The 26,366-nt window shown below is 36.0% G+C and overlaps 1 protein-coding gene across 6 annotated transcripts in view; it reads right to left on the bottom strand.

Moving 5' to 3' along the window:
* TDRD3 (tudor domain containing 3) overlaps positions 1 to 26,366 on the bottom strand; it is a 200,086-nt gene that overhangs the window by 4,221 nt on the left and 169,499 nt on the right. For all 6 annotated transcript variants that reach the window (XM_050766527.1, XM_050766523.1, XM_050766529.1 and 3 more), the window contains one exon: positions 3,161 to 3,286. In XM_050766527.1, coding sequence (XP_050622484.1) covers positions 3,170 to 3,286 — 117 coding nt within the window. In that variant the 3' untranslated portion in view covers positions 3,161 to 3,169. The remainder of the gene's footprint in view (positions 1 to 3,160; positions 3,287 to 26,366) is intronic.

Genomic DNA, 26,366 nt, shown 5'->3' with positions numbered 1-26,366 from the left:
TCTATTGAGAAATGCCTATTCAAGCTTTTGACCATTTTAAAAATCAGATTTTTTTTTTTCATGAGTTGTTTGAGCTTATATATTCTGGTTATTAAGCCCTTGTCAGATGGACACTTTGAAAATATCTTCTCCCATTCTGTGGGTTGTCTCTTCACTTTGTTGACTATTTCCTTTGCTGTGCAGGATCTTTTTAACTTGATGTTATTCCATTTGTTCATTTTTGCTTTGGCTGTCTGTGCTTTTGAGGTCTTACTCAAAAAGTTTTTGCCCAGACCAATGTCCTAGAGTGTTTGTCTCCAGTGTTTTCTTCCACTAGTGTCATAGTTTCATGTCTTAGATTTAAGTCTTTAATCCATTTTGATTTTTGCTTATGATGAGAGTAGGGATCTAGTTTATTCTTCCACATACAGATATCCAGTTTTCCCAGGATCATTTATTGGAGAGACTATCATCCCTCCCAATGTATGTTTTTGGCATCTATGTAAAAAATAAGTTGACTGTAAATATAGAGCTTTATTTCTGGGTTCTCCATTCTGTTCCACTGGTCTGTTTGTTTTTATGTCAGTACTGTGCTGTTTTGTTTACTATGGCTTTGTAGTATAATCTGAAGTTAGGTAGTCTGATGCCTCCAGCTTTCTTCTTTTTGCTCAGGATAGCTTTTGCTTTTCTGGGACTTTTGTGGTTCCGTATAGATTTTAGAATTATTTTTTCTATTTATGTGAAGGATGTCCTTGGTATTTTAATAGAGATTTCATTAAATCTGTAGATTGCTTTGGGTAGTACTGTCATTTTAACAATATTGATTCTTCTAATCCATGAACATGGAGTATCTTTTCAGTTTTTTGTGTGTGTCCTCTTCAATTTCTTTTATCAGTGTTTTACAGTTTTCATTGTAGAGATCTTTCACTTCGTTGGTCAAGTTTATTCCTAGATATTTTATTGTATTTGTAGCTATTTTACTTGGGATTACATTCTTGGTTTCCTTTTCAGATTGTTTGCTGTTGAGGCCAGGCATAGTGGGTCTCATGCCTGTAATCCCAGCACTTTGGGAGGCTGAGGCAGGCAGATTGCTTGAGCTCAGGAGTTTGAGACCAACCTGGGCAACATGGCAAAACCCCACCTCCACAAAAAATACAAAAATTAGCTAGGCATGGTGGTGTGCACCTGTAGTCCCAGCTACTAGGGAGGCTGAGATGGTAGGATGTCTTGAGCCCAGAAGGCAGAGGCTGGAGTGAGTTGAGATGGTGCCACTGCACTCCAGCCTAGGTGACAGAGCCAGACCCTGTCTCAAAAAAGAAGAAGAAGAAAAAGGAGGGAAAAAATAATTGTTTGCAGTTGACATACAGAAATAGTAGCATTTTTGTATATTGATTTTGTATCCTGCAACTTCACTGAATTTGTGAGTTTTAATAGTTTTTTTGGTAGAATCTAGGTTTTTCTAAATATAAGATAATATCCTCTGCAAACAAGAATAATTTGACTCTTCCTTTCAAATTTGGATGTTCTTTATTTCTTTCTTTTGTTTAATTGCTCTGGCTAGTACTTCTATTTTATTCAACTATGTTGAATAAAAGTGGTAAAAATGGACATCCGTGTCTTGTTCCAGATCTTAGAGGAAAGGCTTGCAGTTTTTCCCGTTCAGTATGATAGACTCATGCTGTGGTTTTGTCATATATGGCAAATTCTCAGTTTTTATTCACCTTTAAAAGTGATTTAATTATAAGCACGCTGAGCTTATTTTATAAGTGTATGTTCTGTCTTTTTTCTTTTTTTTTTTCTCGCTTTTTTTGAGACAGTGAGTCTCGCTCTGCAAGCTCCGCCTCCCGGGTTTACGGAGTGCCTCAGCCTCTGTGGCCGGACTCACAGGCGCCCGCCAGCTCGCCCGGCTAGTTTTTTGTATTTTTTCCTAGCCTGGGGGTTTCACTGGGTTAGCCAGGGAGATAGACCTGGGACTACAGGCGCCTCGCCAAAGTGCTCGCTTGAGCCACCGCGCCCGCCTAGTTCTGTCTTTTTTTTTTTTTTGAGACGGAGTCTCAGCTGTTGCCCAGGCTGGAGTGCATGGCGCGATCTCGGCTCACCGGCAAGCTCCGCCTCCCGGTTCCCGCCATTCTCCTGATCAGCCTCCTGACCTGGACTACAGGCGCCCGCCACCGCGCCCGGCCGTCATTTCGGGGTTTCACTGTGGTCTCGATCTCCTGACCTTGTGATCCGCCCGCCTCGGCCTCCCAAAGTGCTGGGATTATAGGCTTGAGCCACCGCGCCCGGCCCTGTTCTGTCTTATACAACACAAAGTTGCTGAAGTCCTTACATATTCTTTTGTTTCTGCTTAAAAACAGACATGGGCACTAAATAACAAACCACTTATTCCATGCCATAAGAAAAATATCTAGAGTCAAGAAGTAGCTCTTCTGTGACACTATGGACAGTAGGTCAGGACTGTTTACTTGATGACCTTGCATTAGGCACACAAAAAAAGCCAGTGATAAAAAGAAAAAGGTGCTACGTTGGCTTGCTACAGTAATTCAGAAGTCAATTAGCATTGGACTTCCACTCGAGGCAGACTACTGTTATATGAGAAGCTGAGGGTTAGAACAGATGAAAAAAATTTCTTCACTTAGGATGGCAGAACTAATTTTTAACCAGTGAAGGAACTCTGGGGAAGCTAAAGACATATCACATTCTAGGACAGTACTGCCTAGCAGAAATATCACAAGACATATGTAATTTAAAATTTTCTAGTAGCCACATTAAAAGGCATGGTGGCTCACTCCTGTAATCCCAGCACTTTGGGAGGCCAAGGCAGGTGGATCACCTGAGGTCAGGAGTTCAAGACCAGCCTGGCCAACATGGTGAAACCCCATTTCTACTAAAAATACCAAAAAAAAAAAAAAAAAAAAAAAAAAAAAAGCTGGGCATGGTGGTGGATGCCTGTAATCCCAGTTACTCAGGAAGCTGAGGCAGGAGAATCGCTTGAACCCAGGAGGCAAAGGTTGCAGTGAGCCAAGATCATGCCACTGCACTCACGCCACTGCCCACGCCAGCCTGGGCAACAAGAGTGAAACTTCGTCTCAAAGAAAAAAAAATCACTCATTGGACTTACATGCTTAACATGAATTGCATCTTTCTTTATATGAAAACCACTTCACAATGTTAAGTTTACCTTTTCGTATTAGTTCCGAGCCCGGGGTGGCTGGTAAAATTGTTGAGTTGGCCGAGTGGATCTTCTTGGCTGGCCATCACCTCCCCTACGGAACTCCAGAGTTTGGTCGTAGGTGCCTTCTTCCTCCTATTTGCAAAGAGTAGTGATTTTACATGTTCAAAATGGCTCCAAGTTTCTTAAGTAAAAAAAATTTTATGGTCCCTATTTTAATAATATCTCTCTTAAGCTGCCCCAGAATTCACACATGTCAACTTTTACAACAGAGGGAGGCAAGGGGAAGGAAAAAAAAAAAAGAAAGAAAGAAAGAAAAGAAAAAAAAAAGTAAAAACTCTTTTGATCCTTGGTAATAGAAAAACGTCGTTTATAGTGGTAAGATTAGAACTGCATTTTATTCTAGAAAAGGAAACTATTTCCAAATAATAGCAAGATCATCTCATCAAATGGCTTGACACAATGTGGTAAAAACATACAGAAAAGCAAGCATTATAATAACGATTTTCTTGAATATTTGGGCTTCTAAATGTTTCTAGGTATTTATCATGGAAAAGGGTTTCGGTAGAATAAAGAAAAGCGGTTGAAGAGCCAAAGAATGTTCACCAGCTGTCTGTCCCCATCTGATGAAATCTCCAACACTGTTAAGAACCTTACATCTAGAGACAGAAAAAAATAGTGGTTTGGAATAGGGGAGGAATACAATTTACATATAAAGAAAGCTTCATGCAAGATAGAGAGATCACTACAGTAAGACTCAAACTATTTTATTTGCTTTCTTACTGAGTGGGTATATCTACCAGCTCAAGGAGTAGCATAGGGAAATTAGGATAAGCAGATTAAATAGCAAAAACAGTATGGTTAATTATAATATTTGAAAAGGACTTAGAAGCAACAAAATATAGCCAAAGCCACACTGGTTTCTTACTGAGTGCTGCCACCCTGTTATTTTAGTGTTTTTGAATTAACACAGCTATGAAGTATGTGCCCTATGAAAGAGAGAAAAAATTAGCTCTCAGTTTTGTTTATGAAAAAGAAAGCATCTATTTCACTAAGTAGGCAGTTTAAATTACAACTGAATTATCAGAGCACAATAATTTGCATGATTTTGGAAATTAATCCTATTTTTTTCTCTTCCTTACTTATCTTTGAATCTTCTTTCTAAAAATATTGCTTTCCTTTGACCTTATTAAAAACATAGAAAAGTAAATGAAAAGACTGAGTTCTAGTCTTTAAATTTTTATATCGAATTACTGCAATTTTACCTAATGGAAACAAAGATGGCATGATAATTTGGTCAAATCCTATTATTTAGCAATGATTTTAAAATTGGGCATGAACATAATTCTCATTTTAGACATCCTCCACAATATTCTTTAAAAAAAAATAAGAACTATTATTTCCACTTTATATAAAGAATACTGAGGCTTGGGAAAGCTTTGTGATTTTGCCCTAATACTTCTAAAACAGTAGTATCTTTGGGTTTTGCATTCTAACACTGCTGTTTAAATCTTTAAGTCTCAGTCTGCATGTTAAAGAAGTAAGCCAATAGCCAAAAATTAATGATCATCCTGAGGGGCCTATCATCACTGAAAGAAAAGAATGCAGAAATCTGACAATATATCTGGTATAATTAAATAACTGCCTTTTAGAGATCAACTTCCAGATGAGTTTTCCTTTCCCTATATCCCTTTCATTAACAATCAATCTCAAAATGGTTAGAAGCATCAGATATTATATCTGTAATTTAGCAAAGCAATTAAAATGCAGTGAGAAAAATATAAAAGTATTCAGGAAAGAAGTTATTTTTTATTATTCTAATCAGTGTTCTGAATGATTTTCAAGTATTATAGCTAAATGTGAAAAGTAGCTATTTTAAGACAAATGACAACATTTGAAACTCTGCATATTAACTGAAAACTATGAAAATATATTTGGTACTGTAGGAGATGAAGTAATTATTTCAGGAATGAGAATGAAATACTATTTTTCTCCACACTTGGCTGCAGAACTGGCTGGAGAACATCTAAAAATCTGTATTTTATTAATAAAATACACAGAGATAGGACACTGTATTTGCTGAGAGAGTGATCTGGATTTACATAATAAAATGGCAATGCTATTTGAAAATCTATCTCTATCTATTGTGTTTAAAGAATTCATGAACTGAACTAACCAGATCCAAGTAAATGGTTTTATAGAGATGACCAACCATGAGATTTCTTTCACATAACTCATAACTTGATGTCTTTAATCTGTCTATATAAAGTAGAAGCCAAAAAAAGGTAAAAAAGATACCAACAGTTTGGTTTTCAGTTACAGTATTTTCAGAGGCACAATCTGTGCTTTTTAACTTTTAAAATATTTGTCCTGCACAGCTGTTGAGAGCAAATCTGGTTACCCACAAAAATTACTTCTTATAGTCTATGGCTAGTAATTTTTAGCACAGAATGGGTACTTCTTTCCTCTTTATATAACACACAGCTTGATTTAATAGATCAGTTTATTTTCAGTCATCTTTGAATGAAATTTGTACTTTATTCCTCTTCAAGCCTATCTTCTTCCTTTAGGTCTCAGTACTCTCTAACAGATTTACAACTCAAAAAAATAATTTTAATTTCATAGTTTACAAACTTTTTTAATATTATTATTATTATACTTTAAGTTCTAGGGTAAATGTGCATAACATGCAGGTTTGTTACATATGTATACTTGTGCCATGTTGGCGTGCTGCCCCATCAACTCGTCAGCACCCATCAACTCGTCATTTACATCGGGTATAACTCCCAATGCAATCCCTCCCCCCTCCCCCCTCCCCATGATAGGCCCCGGTGTGTGATGTTCCCCTTCCCGAGTCCAAGTGATCTCATTGTTCAGTTCCCACCTATGAGTGAGAACATGCAGTGTTTGGTTTTCTGTTCTTGTGATAGTTTGCTAAGAATGATGGTTTCCAGCTGCATCCATGTCCCTACAAAGGACACAAACTCATCCTTTTTTATGGCTGCATAGTATTCCATGGTGTATATGTGCCACATTTTCTTAATCCAGTCTGTCACTGATGGACATCCGGGTTGATTCCAAGTCTTTGCTATTGTGAATAGTGCCGCAATAAACATACGTGTGCATGTGTCTTTATAGCAGCGTGATTTATAATCCTTTGGGTATATACCCAGTAATGGGATGGCTGGGTCATATGGTACATCTAGTTCTAGATCCTTGAGGAATCGCCATACTGATCACACTACCTGACTTCAAACTATACTACAAGGCTACAGTAACCAAAACAGCATGGTACTGGTACCAAAACAGAGATATAGACCAATGGAACAGAACAGAGTCCTCAGAAATAATACCACACATCTACAGCCATCTGATCTTTGACAAACCTGAGAAAAACAAGAAATGGGGAAAGGATTCCCTATTTAATAAATGGTGCTGGGATAATTGGCTAGCCATAAGTAGAAAGCTGAAACTGGATCCTTTCCTTACTCCTTATACGAAAATTCCTTCAAGATGGATTAGAGACTTAAAGGTTAGACCTAATACCATAAAAACCCTAGAAGAAAACCTAGGTAGTACCATTCAGGACATAGGCATGGGCAAAGACTTCATGTCTAAAACACCAAAAGCAACGGCAGCAAAAGCCAAAATTGACAAATGGGATCTCATTAAACTAAAGAGCTTCTGCACAGCAAAAGAAACTACCATCAGAGTGAACAGGCAACCTACAGAATGGGAGAAAATTTTTGCAATCTACTCATCTGACAAAGGGCTAATATCCAGAACCTACAAAGAACTCAAACAAATTTACAAGACAAAAACAAACAACCCCATGAAAAAGTGGGCAAAGGATATGAACAGACAGTTCGCAAAAGAAGACATTCATACAGCCAACAGACACATGAAAAAATGCTCATCACCACTGGCCATCAGAGAAATGCAAATCAAAACCACAATGAGATACCATCTCACACCAGTTAGAATGGCAATCATTAAAAAGTCAGGAAACAACAGGTGCTGGAGAGGATGTGGAGAAATAGGAACACTTTTACACTGTTGGTGGGATTGTATACAAGTTTACAAACATTTTTTTAAAAATGTGACACTACATTATAGCTGGCATAGTTCTGGAAGGCTATCTAATCCATCCTTCTAGATTTGACAGATAATCTATAAACCAAGAGAGGTGAAGTGATTTCCCCAAGTCACAGAAGTAATTAGAGAAAGAGTCCAAACCAGGGCCATTTTCTTTCTGACTCACAGGCAAGGTTCTTTACAAGATCTGCAAGAATTTTTGCAAACCAGAACTGTCCAATGTTATCTTCGCCTAAAATTCTGAGATTCAGAACCATTTTATTGGGACTCAGATTTCTGCACCAGAAAATTAAAAAAAATCTACGTGTAAGCTAGAAGCCCCCGCTTCAAGTTGTCCCGTCTTGACCAAACCAATGTATTTCTTAAATGTATTTGACTGAAGTCTCACATCTCCCTAAAATAAATAAAACCAAGCTGCACCCCGACCACCCTGGGCACATTGTTCTCAGGACCTCCTAAGGGCTGTGTCATAGGCCATGGTCACTCATATTTGACTCAGAATAAATCTCTTCAAATATTAAAAAAAGACTTTTGCTTACCTCAGCTATGTTATCACATAGGTTTTATAAAATTAAATAACTAATATTCAATATGAGCTTTTATTCTAATATTTACTAGTTTATTGTTCCTTCTTAATGAAAAGATACTAAAATGCAATAATCATTGACACCAAACATAAATGAAGTGGTATTTTGAAAACAACAAAAGACAAAAACCACTGCAAAAAGGAGATACACAACTTCATCTATAATGTCCGTTTGACAAGTTACAACTGTGTTTTTCCTGCATATCATCTTCAATCTCTCATTACTGTATACTGTATCTGGAGTGGGAACACAGACAAACTACATATTCCCCATTTATAAATGAGCCGTGTTATAAAAGTTCATCATAAATTGGTCACCTGGAACACACTTCAGTAGGAGGTATGAAACACACTTAAATAGAAGTCAGGTTCTCTGTTCCACAAATAGTAAGGTGAAATGCAGCTAAGCATACAAACCAGTGCTTTAAGGAAGGAGTTCTCAAGTGAGAGCTATTCTGCCTCCTGGGGGCATTAGGCAACGCCTAGAAGGAGTTGTTATTCCCTCTAATGGGTAGAGGCCAATGATGCTGCTAAATATCCTACAATGCACAGGACAGCCCACACAACAAAAAATTATCCAGTCCTAATGCCAGCAGTGCTGAAGTTGAGAAACCTTAGGCTAGGCAAATGACCCTTCCTACTCCTAAGTATCAGAGCAGCCTGGAAAAGAATTCTAACCTTCAGGAAGTTTGGGTTTGGAAATCTGGGACATTTCTTCCTCTGCTTCTACCCCTAAAATGTAAATGCTGACCGAACTCTCTATGGAAATTTTGGCGGGGGTGGGGGGCGGGCGCTCTATTTGCTGAGAATACTTAAATACTTACCTCTGCTCCAGCTATAGGTTCATTTTTACTTAATGAATCGCCTTGCCTTTTTTTAAAAAAACTGATACGGAGTCGTGCTCTGTCACCCAGGCTGGAGTGCAATGGCGCAATCTTGGCTCAAGGCAACCTCCGCCTTCCAGGTTCAAGCAATTCTCCCCCCTCAGCCTCCTGAGCAGCTGGGATTACAGGAACCAGCCATCATGCCCAGCTAATTTTTGTATTTTTGTAGAGACGGGGTTTCACCGTGTTGTTCAGGCTGGTCTTGAGCTCCTGACCTCAGATGATCCACCCACCTTGGCTTCTCAAAGTGCTGGGATTACAAGTGTGAGCCACCACGCCTAGTCCATTTTATGTTATATTACTATTCCTTCAGCATTTTCCCAAGTCATAACTTTGTGAAGAGCCAGTGATAGATTATTTGGTTGGTGGAGGTGGGAAATGGGAATGACAATTATTCTCTTCATTGAAAAAATAAAAATAAAAACTTGGAAAAACTTAATACTGTCACCTAATAGCAACGTTATGTGTAATTTAATAAAATTTAATTTGTTTCTTTTAACAGAATTTGTAGTCACAATACATAAGTCAATGTACTCTGCAATAGTCCTTGAAATTGAGGGTATTTTGAACCATGAAATGTTAATGAGTACATATCTCCTTCAGTGATTCATACATGAACCACTTATTCTATGAATTTCCAAGCCACCTTTTGCCTGAGGTGTTTAGCTTATGTTTATGGAAGTGTAAACTAATTTTCATATAAAACTTAAGCAGTCATCATAAAGACAAATCTGCTTTCCCAAAACATGTAATGGACTTTAAGAGTAAAACTTAAAATACCTTTACATACAAGTCTATTTTTAGATTAACTATACTAATATTCTTCCATATTCGAGTAGCTAAAAATTGAAAGCTGAATCAGCTCTTCTATTCTTTTCTTTTTTCTTTGAGACTGAGTCTTGCTCCGTCACCCAGGCTGGAGTGCGGTGGCGCAATCCTGGCTCGCTGCAACCTCTACCTCCCAGGTTCAAGCTATTCTGCCTCAGCCTCCCGAGTAGCTGGACTTACAGGTACACACCACCGAGCCCAGATAATTTTTTTGTATTTTCAGTAGAGACGGGGTTTCACCATGTTAGCCAGGCTGGTCTTGAACTCCTGATCTCAAGTGATCCACACACCTTGGCTTCTCAAAGTGCTGGGATTCCAGGCATGAGCCACTGTGCCCAGCCTTAGCTCTTATTTTCTATGAAGATTACAGATAACCTTGGTGCCCATGGAAGTCATGTATTATTATCAATACTGAACTTTACCAATTATCCTTGTTTTAAAAAAGTTCCACTTTAATATTTGTAGTTCTACTACAAAAAACAAACAAACAAACAAAAAAACAAAACCCGGGTCCATAGTATCCTGGAACCACAGATTATAAAACAAGAAGATTTTGTAAAGAACAGCTAGTCAAACTGAGAGGCTATCACTTGCTCAAGTAACTAGTGCCACTACTTGGGCTAGAACACAGGTCTGACTCACAAGCCTGACTGCCCCTCACTGTGGTACCTAGTAATGACGGTACGGAATACAGGTATCATAAATCTCAGAACTGTAGGGGAACTGGAGATCAATCTAACAGAGCAGATTTATATTTTTTTATTATTTATTTTGAGGATAAATTCAGCACTCTTGTTTCAAATGAAATCTTATGTAGAATTCCTATATAAAATATATGGGCCCAGGTTAAAGTGGGTGTTTTTATACATTTGTGAGCAGTGCCCCCTTCGCTTTCTCTTCCTCAATTTCTTCAACCTCTGTAGCCCTCAAGCCATAGAAATTAAAAACCCAACCTAGTTCAACCTTTGCTACTCACTGAAAACCAATTGGGTGGAGTGACTTGATTAATAAAATGAGCTGGTGGAAGAGCCAGAACTGGAAAGCAGGCCTCTGGCTCTGAGTTCAGAGCCTTTCTCCCTTTGCCTTCTATCACAGAGAAAATTTAAACCCTATACTTGACTCCTATAAATTAAATGTCTCATTTTATAATAAAAATTCACTTGATATACCTAGATGGAAAAAAACCCTCAAGTTTCATAAACATATGAGAAAATGATTATGATATATAACCAAATATAGTAAATTTTATAACAGATTAATTTATCTTGGTTTCTGAAGCTTTGAGTAAAACAATTCCCCTTTAGAAGAAAATATATTGGAGAATTATAGTCTCCCATCCCTCCAGAGCAGCTCTAAGATAATCTCTTTTTATGTACCTCATCCAGCATATTTTATTTAAACCAAAACATTTTATGGCAGAAGAGAAAAAAATGCTAAATTAAGACAAAAGAAAAATCAGATCCAAAACCTTATTACTAAACAACTGTTTCAAAATGCATGGCTGACATAACATAATATTTTCATTCCAGTATCATACAAAATTTCAGGAGGACTGTGGGACCTCCCATTGTGGTTCTAATCTTTTTCTTTAAATACTATATTTTCTAAAGTTATATTAAAATTGTTTATGATTCTACAAGATATCATGAAATCATGTGAATAACCAACTCAAGGGTTTTATTATAAGCTCTGCCTAGTAAAGCACTATCTAAACAAGACATCTAAACTTTAACATAAATGAAAAACTAATTTTTAAATGACAGTAGAAGCAAATACAGTACTATTCATCACTGTCCTTCCTCTAACATCACTAAGATCTATACATTAATATAATGTAAACAAGCTATTTTTGGCAGGGTAAGCACTTGTGAAAATTCAATGAAACATCAAAAAGCTGCATCCATATTTTAATGAGAATATAGTACAAAAAAGATAATAGAAGTCACCCTTATTAAATTCCAAATGATAAAAGTTATGGATCCTCTTCCATTTGAAAACACATGAGTTTACAACTTGAAACAGAAAATAAGGAATATGAATGCTTATTCCATTTTGTGCCTGACATTTTGCATGTTATCTTATTTAATCCTTATAATAGGGCTTTGAATTAATCTCACCATTTTATAGATGAAAAAACTAAGGCTCCTTAGCCCAAAGTTGTGTAAGTGGCCATGCCTCAGTGAGAACCTTAGGCTGTACACTTGAAGTTCTTTTCATTGCATCACACAGTACATTTCTTGCTTCACATAGTTTTCCATCAGGAACTTTTTTCTAAAGTCAATGTTATTCCTGAATTTTTTCTGCTTTATTGAGGTATACACACACAGGAATCATATATATTTAAGATGTACAACTTGATATTTTGACATATGTATACACCATGAAATAATCAAAAGCAAGGTTAACATACCCCTCACCTCACAGTTTCCATTTTCTTTCTTCTTTCTCCGTTTTTGTGGAAAAGAACACAAGATCTACCTTGTTAGCAAATTTCAAACCTACAATACACCACTATTAATTGTAGTCACCATTTTATACATTAAATCTTCAGAACCCATTCATCTGGCATAACTGGATCTTTGTAATCTTTGACCAACATCTCCTCATTTCCCTCACCCTCTGCTCCCAGCAACCAGCATCCTACTCTGTTTCTATGACTTTGACTATTTTAGATTCCACATATAAGTGAGATCATGTAGTGTTTGTCTTTCTGTGTCTGGCTTATTTAGCACAATATCCTCCAAGTTCTATGGTTCATTTTAACTAAATGGATGGCTTCAGCCCTGAAGCTATAAACATCACGGAATGGTTATTGTCTTTGTTGAAATAGTTAAGTACAAGGATGAATATATAATTTTTAAAAATGTGTACCTCTCTGAAACCCATTGCTAAAGGTTAAATAGATTCCAAAAGCTTGTCCAGAAATCAGAGTAGGGAACATATTTCTGCTCCAAAAGGTGTCAGTTGGCTCAAAGATTTCCTTGAAAGATATTATATCACAGCATTGGCATGTAAGAGCTCAACCTCTTAAGTGAGATCTGAGTCTGGGTTTAGATCCTACCACATCATAGGCATGTTAACTTTTCTACATCTTAGTTTTCTCATATAGATTATAGTAATGACCTCAGAGGTTTAGCAGGATAATTCTATGAGAAATAACTAAAAAGAGCTTCACAAATAGGCAATCACTGTTGGCTATTAGTCTCAATCAAATAACTCTAAGCTAATAAAATATACTTCTATTCAAAACACATGAGTTTGTTTACCCACTTCAATTAAATCAAATAGACTGATAGATTTTGCTGAAAATCAGGAACTGAGCTTGTTGTAAGTGTATTCTTCAAATTGCTTTCAGCAGGAAAAAAAAAAAAAAAGCAAAAATGCCTTTGGAAAAAAATGAAAGAGCCAAGGCAAGATGAAAGGTTCTTGCCACCAGCTTAACTTTTATTTCTTCAGAGGTTCAAAAACTATTCACAAAAACTAATAATTTCATATAATTCATTTTATTGTTACCATTTTTTTTGTTTTGTTTTGGGGAGAGGCAGGTGGCCTCTTTTTCTTCTTTTTTAATGTATAAAGAAAAAAGGGCAAATAGAACAAAAGGAGGAAAGAAATTAGCAAAGGAGCATTACTGAAAATGATCAATCAAAAGTTACAGACACTCTATAAAATCTGAGTATTTTAAGATAAAGCAAACAATAAATTTAACATGATTAACTTCTTTGAACATCCTGCCTTTAGCCTACACCCTTAAAATGTTAAGATATCCCATAAAAAGAAACCAATTAGAAACAATATTTTAAAGGTAGAAGTACAGCAATTATGATTAATAATGAAAAATGCATATGCCTATTTATGCCTATTGATATGTTTTCAGGTCAATGCCTGTAAATTATTTTTAAAAAAGCAACTACTTTCCCAAATATGCTAACTGAGTATGTTTTAGAATATTTTATGGTTAATACATATGAGCACTAATCACAAGTGGTTAACTATTTCACTCTCTCATAGTTTATGTCATTTTTACATCTGAAATTGGTAGGTTAATATAAGGTGAGTTAACAAATTCTTTCTCTGAGAGCAATGATTATATCATAATGCCAGAATGCCTTTAATCCTAAAACAGGCCAACATATTTTATATATGTGACTGGCCAACAATACAGACAGATACAGTATGCCATGGAGACCTATAACACAGATTTTTAAAAATCACAAAAAAAGGGCCAGATGCAGTAATCCCAGCACTTTGGGAGGTTGAAGTGGGCAGATTATGAGGTCAAGAGATCAAGACCATCCTGGCCAACATGGTGAAACACCATTTCTACTGAAAATACAAAAATTAGCTAGGCATGGTGGCACGCGCCTGTAGTCCCTGCTACTTGGGAGGCTGAGGCAGGAGAATCGCTTGAACCCGGGAGGTGGAGGTTGCAGTGAGCCGAGACTGCACCACTGCACTCCAGCCTGGCGACAGAACGAGACTCTGTCTTAAAAAAAAAAAAATCCTTTATGTCAAATTGATAAAATACAGGCCAGATCAATGCCACAAAAGAGTACTAAAACTTGGAGTGGTAGGAGAGATAAGAAATGTTTGATATAATTGTAAGAAAAAATTTTTATACCAAATGATACAAAAATAGTTGTTTGCTGATGTTTTCACCCTCTTAATGAGAGTTAAGAAATATAAAAATGACAGGAAAAGAATGAAAAATTTAAGCCTTAAAGCGGGTAGGGCCCAATGTAACAAACACCATTATCACATTTAACTCCCTATTCATGTCCAACAACCCATAGTTTATTATTTCTCTTCAGTGAAATATAAAGAAAACTATGGTTTACAAACCTTTATATATTATCAGGCTGAGTACTAAAGTTATAGTTTCAGAAATGTGAGGTACTCCAGGAGTCACTGATCTGATCTTCCCTTTAGCACAAAATTCATCCATGGCATTCACACAAATGGTAGCTCTGCCTCTTGCTAATAACTCAGGTGAAGGGAGCTGAGGCCTCCTCCGGCAGCTAACTCCATTCCTTTGCATCCTTCACTAGAAAGTGCAAATCTAAACATCTGGAACTACTTTTTTTTTTTTTTTTTTTTTTTTTTTTTAAGACAGAGTTTCGCTCTTATTGCCCAGGCTGGAGTGCGATGGCACAATCTCAGCTCACTGCAACCTCTGCCTCCTGGGTTTAAGTGATTCTCCTGCCTCAGCCTCCCGAGTAGTTGGGATTACAGGCATGCGCCACCATGCTGGCTAATATTTTGTATTTTTTAGTAGAGACGGGGTTTCTCCATGTTGGTCAGGCTGGTATCAAACTCCTGACCTCAGGTGATCTGCCCACCTCAGGCATGAGCCACTGCACTCGGCCTCTGGAACTTCTATTTACATTTTCTTAAGTCTGTGTCCTTTGCTATAAGAAAGATATTATTTAAAAATAAATATTCTACTTCTCCTTATTCTATTACTAAGAATTCTTGGTCAAATACCATTATTTCCAGAATCTCCATCATCTTGATCATCTTTTCCTTTATACATTTTCGTAGTTACCATTCTGCATAACCTAGTACTAAGAATAACATTCCCAGTATGGCTTACTTGGAACACAATGCTATTATTTCTCATGAAGGTACTCTAATAGGCAATATATACATCTATTAGGCAATCTGATATCTAATCTTGCTTTAATATTTTTAGTAGGTACTCAATTACTGGTCACTCATATTGTGCTTGCCATCAAATGAAATCCTTACAATCTATTCCCAGATATATTTTATTCTACATTTGTAGGTAATTATTTTCCCAACCTAAATACAAAGTTTTAAATTTAAGTGTATAAAGTCCATGTGCTAATGAAAGATATTACTTTGCACAGTATATTGGTATATTCTGAAATTAACTATGTAATATTACATCAAGTACTTCTAAAAAGTTATTTAGGTGACTTGTTAGCCTTTATTTTTACAGTCTGAGTGGAAGTTAGAAGAACACCATCTAAAAGGGTAGTATCTAAATGGGTAGTTGAAATGTACCTTAATCTTGAAGCAAGATCCTAGTGAATTTTAGAAGACAATAAAGATAGTCTCAGTGTAAGATTAAGCTCTTTTAGCAATGGAATAATAGGTTAAAAGAAATAGGTTGGTTTTTTTCCTACCCTATGTAAAATACTTTTATCACCTTGAGAAGTACCAGCTGATACCTCTAACCACTACATTTTCCATTCTCTACTTACAGTTTGTGAGAACTAAGATTGAATGAACTAAATGACACTCATCAGAACAATTTATCACATGCTGAGAAACAATTAATATGCTAAACATTTTTATAAACATTATTTCATTAAACTCATACAAAAATTCTCAAGTAAGTTTGTATAATTTACCTCCATTTACAGATAAAGTGAAGGTTCATGCTCCATGGTGTCACCAAGTCCTAAACCTGACTATTAGCTCTGCAACTTACTAGCTCAAAGATTTTGAGCAAGTTACTTAACAGCTCTGAACCTATATTTGTAGTTTTCCTAGTGTATAAACATATTAATATTTGTTTTATAGAGATCCTATAGATATTAAATCAGTTAATGTACATCAAGAGTTACACATGGTGTTGAGCACACAATAAGTATTTCAATGGTAATCATGTTTTGAAACTCTAATCCTAACATTATCAACCATTTATACTACTTTACCTCAGTAAAGATAGAGAATATATCATCTTGTTATCTAAATGCTGATTTTGCACAACATGCTTAAATGTATGAATTTTTGCTTCTATTGAGATTTCAAAATGTTCAACATATTAGTAATTAGCTTTATTTTAAAAAGAGTTATTCTCTTTCCAAGCTTAGAAAAACTTCTTAGTCATTTTTGATGGCAGTATGGTTGAAGGAAGAAAAAGTATCCCCAAGATTTTCTACAAGAACAGTGAGAGATGAACTTACTTCTGTTAACTTAGGTAAAGGAAAATTAGATGACATATATCACCTGATTCAACTAGGACTACTAGATATATTACATTTTAGTGTAATGATTCTATAGCTAGGTTTATTGAAATTTATGAACCATATTTTAGTAACCTGTAATTCCACATCTGAAACATCTGAGATGTTCAACAGAAGTTGGGGGAACTGATACAATCTGCAGAGTAATTTGCTTATCATCTTACACAAAGGAAGAACATAATAAATGTATAATCATATCAAATATGTTATATTCTTTTCATTCAAGGATGAAGCTATTTCTCCTTTGCCATTCATTCATAGCTGAAACAGTGACAGTAAGAACAAGTTAGGAAAGCATGAAGTCTCAGTATTAGAGTCACATATTTTCTTGGGTTTTTCAAATAGTATCTTCCTGAAAAGTGTTAAGACAATCAACTTTTTAAAAATTCTAAGTTTATCCATAAGATTATTTAAATTGTGCCCTTTGCTGTGCCCCTGCCCCCAATGTAAATTGTATATTAAAAAGTAGAGCAAATAGATCCTCCGGACTAAGAGAAAGGTACAGTGGAGTATCAATGATGATGTCTATATTGTAAAGCAATTTGTAAGACTGAAGATTATTAATTAAGGCTCAAAGACAAATAAAAAAGACTAGGAAAGTTCAAGTTATTCTAACAGTGTTGATAAGCTACATTCTTCAGAGTATAAAATGCATAATACAATAGTCAATTCACTTTCATTATCTTTGAATAAGGGCATGACAGTCTTTTAAAAGCTGCTCTGAAGTGAGGAGGAAAAGCCTGTCCAGGGTTAAACACTAATTTATGCAAAACCCAGGTTTTGACAAGAATCCTGTCAATGTCAACCAGCAAGTACACTGATAGCAGGACTGGCTGAAAAGCTTTGTGCCAGAGCTAAAATGGAAATCACTGATTTATGAAGGCTGTTACAAACTGTAGGATTTCAAAAGTGTGAAGAAAAATGGTTTTCATAAAGAAAAACTTAAAATCTTTGTAAATTTGCAACCAATATTGTTATCTTAAAGGAGCATGGTTCTTTCATTCTGTGAGAAAAACTAGTTTACTTTAAAAAGAGTTGTAGATTTTTATATTAAATATATATTTTAAGATTTCTAATAAAGAACCTCATTATATTAATAACATTGTGATATAGTTTGGCTCCACCAAAATCTTATCCCAAATTGTATTCCCCACATGTCAATGGAGGGACCTGATGGGAGGTGACTGGATCACGGGTCTGTTTCCCCCATGCTGTTCTTGTGATAGTGAGTGAGTTCTCGTGAGAGCTGATGGTTTTAAGTGTTTAGCAGTTCCCCTTTTGCCCTCTCTACTGCCACTTTGTGAAGAAGGTGCTTGCTTCTCCTTTGCCTTCTGCCTTGATTTTAAGTTTCCAGAGACCTCCCCAGCCATGCAGAACTGAGTCGATTAAACTTTTTTTTTTTTTTTTTTTTTTAAATAAATTACCCAGTCTCAGGTAGTATCTCTATAGCAGTGTAAGAATGAACTAATACAAATAATTGGTACCAGCAGGGTGGGGTACTGCTATAAAGATAACCTGAAAATGTGGAAGTGACTTTGGAACTGGATAACAGGCAGAGGATAGAACCGTTTGGAGGGCTCAAAAGAATACAGGAAGATGTGGGAAAGTTTGGAACTTCCTAGAGACTTGTTGAATGATGTTGACCAAAATGCTGATGGTGAATGATGATTTAGGGTATCTGGTGGAATAAATTTCTAAGCAGCAAAGCATTCAAGAGGTGACCTGGCTTATCCTGAAAGCATTCAGTAATATACATTCACAAAGATATGGTTTGAAATTGGAATTTATGTTTAAGAGGGAAGCAGAGCATAAAGGTTTGGAAAATTTGCAGTGTGACCAGGGGGTAGAAAAGAAAAACCCATATGTAACAAACCTGCATGTTGTGCCACATGTACCCTAGAACTTAAAAGTATAATAAAAAAGTAAAAAAAAAAAAAAAAAAAAAAGAAAGAAAAACCCATTTTCTGGGGAAGAATTCAAGCCAGCTGCAGAAATTTGCATAAGTAACTTGTTAATAGCCAAGACAATGGGGAAAATGTCTCTAGGGCATTTCAGAGATCTTTGAGACAGCCCCTTCCGTCACAGGCCCGAAGGCCTGGGAGGGAAAAATGCTTTGTGGATGGAGGGCCCTGCTGCTCTGTGCAGCCCCAGAATTTGGTGCCCTGCATCCCAGCCACCCCAGATCCAGCCATGGCTAAAAGAAGCCAAGATGCAACTTAGGCTGTGGCTTCAAAGGGTGCAAGACCCAAGCCTTAGCGGCTTCCATGTGCTGTTGGTCCTATAGGTGCACAGAAGATAGGAATTGAGCTTTGGGAACCTCCACTTAGATTTCAGAGGATGTATGGGAAAGCCTGGATATTCAGGCAGAAGTCTGCTGCAGGGACAGAGCCCTCATGGAGAACCTCTACTAGGGCAATGCAGAGGGGAAATGTGGGGCTGGAGCCCACACACAGAGTCCCCACTGGGGCACTGCCTAGTGAAGCTGTGAGAAAAGGGCCATCATCCTCTAGATCTCAGAACGGTAAATCCACCTATAGCTTGCACCTTGTGCTTGGAAAAGCCACAGGCACTCAACACCAGCCTGTGAAAGCAGGCATAGGGGCTGTACCCTGCAGAGCCACAGGGGCGGAGCTGCTCAAGGCCTTCAGAGCCTACCCCTTGCATTAGTGTGTCCTGGATGTAAGACATGGAGTCAAAGGAGATTATTTTGGAGCTGTAAAATTTCATGAGTGCCCTGCCAGGTTTCAGACCTGCATGGGGCCTGTGGCTCCTTTGTTTTAGCTGATTTCTCTGATTTGGAATAGGACATTTACCCAATGCCTGTACCTCCATTATATCTTGAAAGTAACTAAGTTGCTTTTGATTTTACAGGCGCAAAGGCAGAAGGGACTTACTTGCCTTGTCTCAGATGAGACTTTTGACTTGGAATTTTAAGTTAATGCTGGAATGAGTTAAGACTTTGGGGAACTGTTGGGAAGGCAAGATTGGTTTTGAAATATGAAAAGGATATGAGATTTGGGAGAACCCAGGGGCAAAAAGATATGGTTTGGCTCTGTGTCCCCACCCAAATCTCGTCTCAAATTGTAATCCCCATATGTCAAGGGAGAGACCTGGCAGGATGTGACTGAATCATGGGGATGGTTTCCCCCATGCTGTTCTCATGACAGCGAGTGAGTTCTCAGGAGAACTGATGGTTTTTTTTTTTTTTTTTTTTTTTTTGAAAGTGTTTCCCAGGCTGCAGTTCCTCATTCGCTCCCGGGTTTACGCCATTCTCCTGCTCAGCCTCCCAAGTAGCTGTACAGGCGCCCGCCAAAAAGTTTTTTGTGTAGAGACTTTCACCATGTTTCTCCATCTCCTGACCTTTCGGCCTCCCACCAGGCTTGATGATTGTTTAAAAAGTGTTTGCAGTTCCTCATGAGTTTCTCCTTCACCTTTTACCATACTGTAAGTTTCCTGAGGCCTCCCCAGTTATGCAGAACTGTGAGTCAATTAAACCTCTTAAAATAAATAACCCAGTCTCAGGTAGTATCTTTATGCTGATAGCAGTGTGAGAACGGACTAATACACATTGAAACAGAAAAGAAAATTTTAACAGAAAAAAATAAAAGGAAAAGGAATTAGTCTGAAGAAAAGGGTGGTGCAAAGAAGCAGTTTGGGTTTACTTCCTAGAGAGGTAATTTGGAATGGATACTCAACTCCTGATCTGGAAATTTCAATCAGTGGCTGCTGCTGCAATTAAGGGTCAACAAGCATTACTTTCAGGAGGTGAACAATAAAAGAGACTGTTCTTTCCAAAGCCTTAAAGGAAAACAAGAGAAATAGAACCAACATTAATTAACAACCTGTGTGCCAAGCATTTCAATCATTCAATGACCTAACAAAATGTTTACTGAATAATTCTTATGTTCCTCACAATAATCCTGTGAGGTTACATGTTTTTATAGGTATTTGCCACCGAAGAAAACAAAACTAAAGTTAAAAAATCTTCTATATCTTTCCCAGGGTATGGTGGACTCTAAAATTCATGCTCTTTCCATTTTTCCCAGCGGATAGAGAGGCTAGAGAAGAGGATTAGACTGACCACATTGAACTCTTAAAGGTTTATATAAGTAGACCAAAAGGAAGTGCTTTCCATCTCGCATTTTAAACACGTAATGAAATTAGTAAACAAAGTAGATATAATTTACATACTATAGTTCCTACTGTCAAACACAAATTATCCACAATACTTTCTACTCTCACTCAACAGAGAGAAAGAGCTATCCCAAAATGGCTGCAGTATCCATAAGCAGTTCCTCTACTTAAATGAATTAATTTAAGTAAAAGAGCTTAGAATAATGTCTGCTACAAAGTTGAGTGTTCAATAGTTCAATACAATGAACTATCACTATTACTTCACAAATGTAAAGTTTTATTTTTTATAATGCCAGATAACAACATAAACATTTTTTCTTTTATTAGTTTGAGCCATTCAATTTGACTATTTTATCCCAATGAGTTAACCTAACACAAAATGCTAAACTAGCTCTTAATTGGCACTTTACAGAGTGATTTTATAATTCATCTGGATTACCTGACTAATGTAATACTAAAAAGAGACTACGAATCTTGTCATTAGCAAAATGTTCATTTTTCTTACAATGAAGAAAGGAACCCAGAGGCAACCTATTTGCTAAGACAAATCCTACCAGCTTATCAAATACAGTCATTGTTTTTATAAAATTCATGCAAGTTCCCTCTCTTCGTATCTATAGACATGGAGCATTAACTCCTCCAAGAACATGACTATTGAGAAGAAAAGTGTAATAAAGCACTAAAATTCACTAATACAAATATTTTCACACCAAATTCTTCACATTATTGCATGTTCCAAAATATTTATCATCAAAGGCTTAGAAGAATACAAATAATTCTGCTCTGTATACTTTATTGGCAAGTTCCTAAATTTACCAAAGAATTTATCACTAGAATACATTTTTTAAATGGGATGTTCATCAATTTCATAATTTGATAAACCTCATAGGATTGTTTCTTCATTTAATGAGTGTTATAACATGTGGTGGCATAAACTTTGAAACAGACTATTTTTCTAAGCTCTCTCTACTCTGAGTGACACACTATAAATTGTTTAGGTTCTTCTTTGAACATTTACCAATATTTTGGCATGGTACCAATTAGAAAGAGATCAAGTGTTCATGATGCAGGCATACTATTCAATGCCACAACAAGATTTTTATATGGTAGTTTACAAATTAATTATATTATCATAAGAGTATGTTCTTAATAGGATTACTTGGTTTCCTATTTGGATTTTGTTTTATAATTCACAGCTAGTAGTGGACAACACTTTATAACTTTCATGAAAAAAATACGATGAGCACTAAAAAAATTTTTTTCTCATTTAAAACTGTGCTCCGTGTTAGAAAAATCTCTTTCCATAAAATGGTCAACAATAGACAGATAAGTCAATAGGTTAAGCCTCATGAGATTAAACAAAAGTTTAAACAAAATTATTTTCTACCTTTTTTTCTTACTTTCCTTACTGAAATAAGCCCCCAAAGGACACATTTAGCAAATATCACAACTTTTTAAAGACTGATATATCTCACATTTGTCCACGTGCACATATATGTGCACACCAATACACACGTGTCTTAGAATGCTCAAGTATATAACTAACATTTCAATCTATTTAATGTCTTAATCTCTGGCATAAAGATGAGCTCTAGAAGGCCTGAAACATTATCAACATTTTTAGGATTATATTAATGTTTCCAGCAGAAGCTAAAACCAGCTTTATAGGGCATTTTCAAATACTGAATTTTGCTGACATCCTAGGGCAATAATATAGTCACTATGATGACACAGATTTTCAAATGGCAGGTTCTTAATGAGAACCTCTACTGAAAATGGGCTGAGGGTTAACTGTTACTAAAATTTTCTTGCAGCTAGAAACTAATAATGATCTGTCACAACATTTTTCTATTTTAATTTTGTTTGCTTTTACTTTTTAAAAGTAAAATGTAATCCAAAATTACAGAACGTTTATGAAATTGAATACACATACCCAGAGACTTGACTCTAAAACAACCACTACCTTGAGTGTCTTCTTGTTCAAGCTATAAATTGCTTTTATTCACTTATATATATTTCTCATTCAACCTTTGTAATGATCTTTTTTATCACAGCTGCATAATAGTTCATCCAGCAGATGAATGACAATTTACCATTCTCTTACTGTTGGATGCTTAGGTAGCTTCTGGTTTTTCACTATCATGATAATCCTACAATGATAATCTCCCAGCAATTAGCTTTCTTCTTCTACTATTTCCCTAGGAGAACATTAGCAACTATGGGAGTACTGGTTTAAAAGTTATGAACATTTTTAAGTGTCGGGAAAAAATAATCAAAAGGATCATACTAATTTTCAGCACCGTCAGCAATGTATAAGAGTACCCATAACACTTCATCCTTGCCAGCACAAGTATTATAATTTCATTTTTTCCACTAGTTGGTAAATTTAAAAGTATATTTTACTGTCTCAATTTGCATTTCATTTCTACCATATTTTCCTCTAATTTTTAGTTACAAAAGATGACACTGCTACTTCAGCAAGAAACCGTATTGAGCATAAGTGAATGGTTCAAGGCTAAAAAAAACAAAATAAAAACAAAATATTTAATAATGTTAATCTAATCATGATATGAGTAATTGTTATTATGTTCCATGGTAATTAGGCATTAATGGCAAGCGGCTCATGTAAGTGGCTATTATTACTATTATTTACAGATAGACCAGCATTCTTAGATCATCGGAGAGGACTGGAACAAGTAGAGCGACAAGCTCTTCTTATGCCCTCATAAAAATCCCTTGATCAGAACCCAGGTGTGATCCAGAAGGCAAATTCTCTTTCTTCCTTACTTAGCTGCAAGCACCCTCTATAAACTGAGCACCCAATAAAGATAGAATTTCAAGTTTAGTTTAGCTGAGGGTGGGCTAGGACTTAATTTCTGAGAAGCTGAGGCAAATCAGATAATACTCAAAGCACTGACCAAACAGCCACCAATTCCTTCTCTTCTCTCTACTATACTCCTCAGATTAAGCTTTCAGTGAGACCTCTGAAGAACTTTTAACTCTGAACTATTTGCATTTCCTTTCCCATAGAGAAAATGAATGGACTAGAGGAATATTTATATAACCATTTTCCCAGTCAACTTTACTAACTAATGGAGCAGTGAGCTAAGAAACAGGATTCAAGGGACTTCCCTCTGCCAAAATCTTTCTCCTCAACATTGTCTGAATTTTCATGCATTAAAGATTCTTTGATATTTCTAAGGAATATTAAAGAAGAAAGGTGAGAGTGGGAAGGTTAAGAAGGGGTCATAATAATCCACTCTCTATAGTGAAGATTAATTTAATCAACTGTGTTTTACATTCTTAGAATACTTGACGGTTAATCAGACAGAGGATAGAAATAATATTTCCAATATGAAGAGGAGATAGGGAGAAGCAAAAGGAGTTAAGTCATTCTGGCTTGCTTTAAAAAGCGATATTTGAGGACAATAGACTACAGAATAGGGGAGAAGAAGGCTAAGCCTATGATAATGGGAATTTATATTTCTATAGCTCTTGGGAGGTTATAGAGCACATTTACATAGCTCATTTAATTCTCACAACAATCCTGTACTGAAACTGGGACCCAGAGATATTAGGTAACTTACCCAAAGTCACATAGGTAGTAAGTGGCAGAGCCAGGACTCGAACCCAGGTCTTCTGACTCCTCCTGTGCATTTCCAGCTCCCCTGGAGCTGAAGCAGGGGCAAAAAGGGAGGTGGAAGTAATTTGCCCAAGACCAGCCTTGCCCTCTTCCCTTCTTTCAAAGGCCAAGCAGAGCAGATATTCACCTCAGAGATCCCTTTTCACCAAATCCTTTCAGGATAAAGAACAGTGTCTGAAAATGTTTTTCAGCCTTGGGTTCAAGAATGGTGAACAATGTCATGAGATTTTTTTGGTTATACTTTGCCATTTATGTGACATTCATTGGAACCTCAAAGCATAGTAATTCTCATTTCAGAATATAAAACATTTTTTATAATGAAAATTATTTAAAGCAGTTTGCTTAAAAATTTTGCTTAGCAGTTTTTGTCAAAATTTGAAATTATTTTGAAAACTGCCTAAGAATCAAGACACTAAATCTACCTGTAGCCCGGTGACCACTTTTTTCCTATCTTAATCATGTTCTCTCAGTGATTATTTCATTAATATAAGTATAGTCATTAGAATAGATAGGAAATTCACATATTCAGTCTTTTCATGACCACTTTAAATACTTTCAATAAACAGGAAAGTGTACCATCACCACCTTGAGATGTAAATTTTATATTTATAAATTATGCCTAAAATTTTTTAATGTAACCTTTGAGTTTCTATAACAAAATTTAGACTTTCTAGTCTCTAGTTCCTTAATTTTTCTTAAATGAATTATATACTTTAATAACCCATCTTAATTATTTATGTTTCCAATGAGTTTTAAACATATTTAATGAGAAATTTTATTTCCCTTGCTAATTTCTAAAGAATACAGTATAAGTGGACTGGGCATATGATGAATGTTTTATCATTTCTAGATCTTTTTGTAGTAAGTTCCAATACAAGTCAGTCTCTAAAAGTCTTTCCATTTATGAGAACCACTACCAGTATGGCCAAGTACAAAGTAAGCATTTACAATAATCAGGGCATACAAAAGATCAACCAGGTATGTCAATGCATTTGTGCCCAAAGCTTTTAGAGGCTTTCTAAACTTTAAATAATGCTCTATTTATCCAGACTTCATTTGAGCACTAGTCCTGTCTGGGTTGGAAAATATGCAACCTATATAAGAGCCACATGACACCCATAAGATGAATAAAAAGGCAAACACTCACATAGAAAACAAAATAAAAGAGGAAAAGAATAAGGAGGAGGAGCTTAAAGAGAAAAAAGAGAAATGGAGAACAAAAGGGAAGAGAATAAACAGTTCACCTAAAATAGACTGAACATTTAAAGTACCAACACTCTCAACCCCTTGATCTGTCTCCTTTTTCCATTTGCTTTAATACTTCAATTTCAGATTCTAAGAATCTAATCAAGTCTAACATTCTTTTGGGTACTGACGGTCAAATTCAGGATTTCCTAATAATAATAATATTTATATTATCTGATCACCTTAAGAGAAAAAAATGTATTAGTGTACATTCTCCACATTATTTTCAGCCTTATTAAGTCTTTTCAAGACAAGATGGTCACTAGTGTCCTAAGTCATTCATTAAGTGATACCAAAAAATGGTTACCAACACTTAAAATTACATGTCCTTAAATTTTACAATTTGAATCATACTGAACTAAAATTAAACTGACATCTAATACCTTGCTTTGTATAATAAACTCTTTAATAATCATGACCAAGAGGGTTGACCCTAATTTCCTAACTATGCAATCTGGGAAAACTGAGCATAATCAGACATGATAAAACATGCCAATAAAAGCTTCTTAAAGTTAACGGAAGTTTTTGAAAAGTCAATATTGGGTTTCCCATATTACTTCCTAAACTATCTCATTCATTTAACATGCTGTTATCATGTAAAACTGTAATCAAGACCTATGCCAGCAATGGTTCCCAGACTGGTATCATCTCAGTGTCATGGTAGCCTTAACAATATTAGATGTCTTCTGAAGGGAAGAAAACATACCTTCTACTTCTCGTATATCCTTTTAATCCCTTGAGCATATAGATCAATCTATTTTTCTAAAGTAGCTTTGGTACAAAAAGAACTCAAAGAATATTTGTT

This window comes from Macaca thibetana, chromosome 17 (assembly GCF_024542745.1).
Source record: "Macaca thibetana thibetana isolate TM-01 chromosome 17, ASM2454274v1, whole genome shotgun sequence".
Taxonomy (NCBI): Eukaryota; Metazoa; Chordata; class Mammalia; order Primates; family Cercopithecidae; genus Macaca; species Macaca thibetana.
Note: the sequence above shows the minus strand (reverse complement) of the source record. Positions and strands in the feature narration are given on the sequence as shown.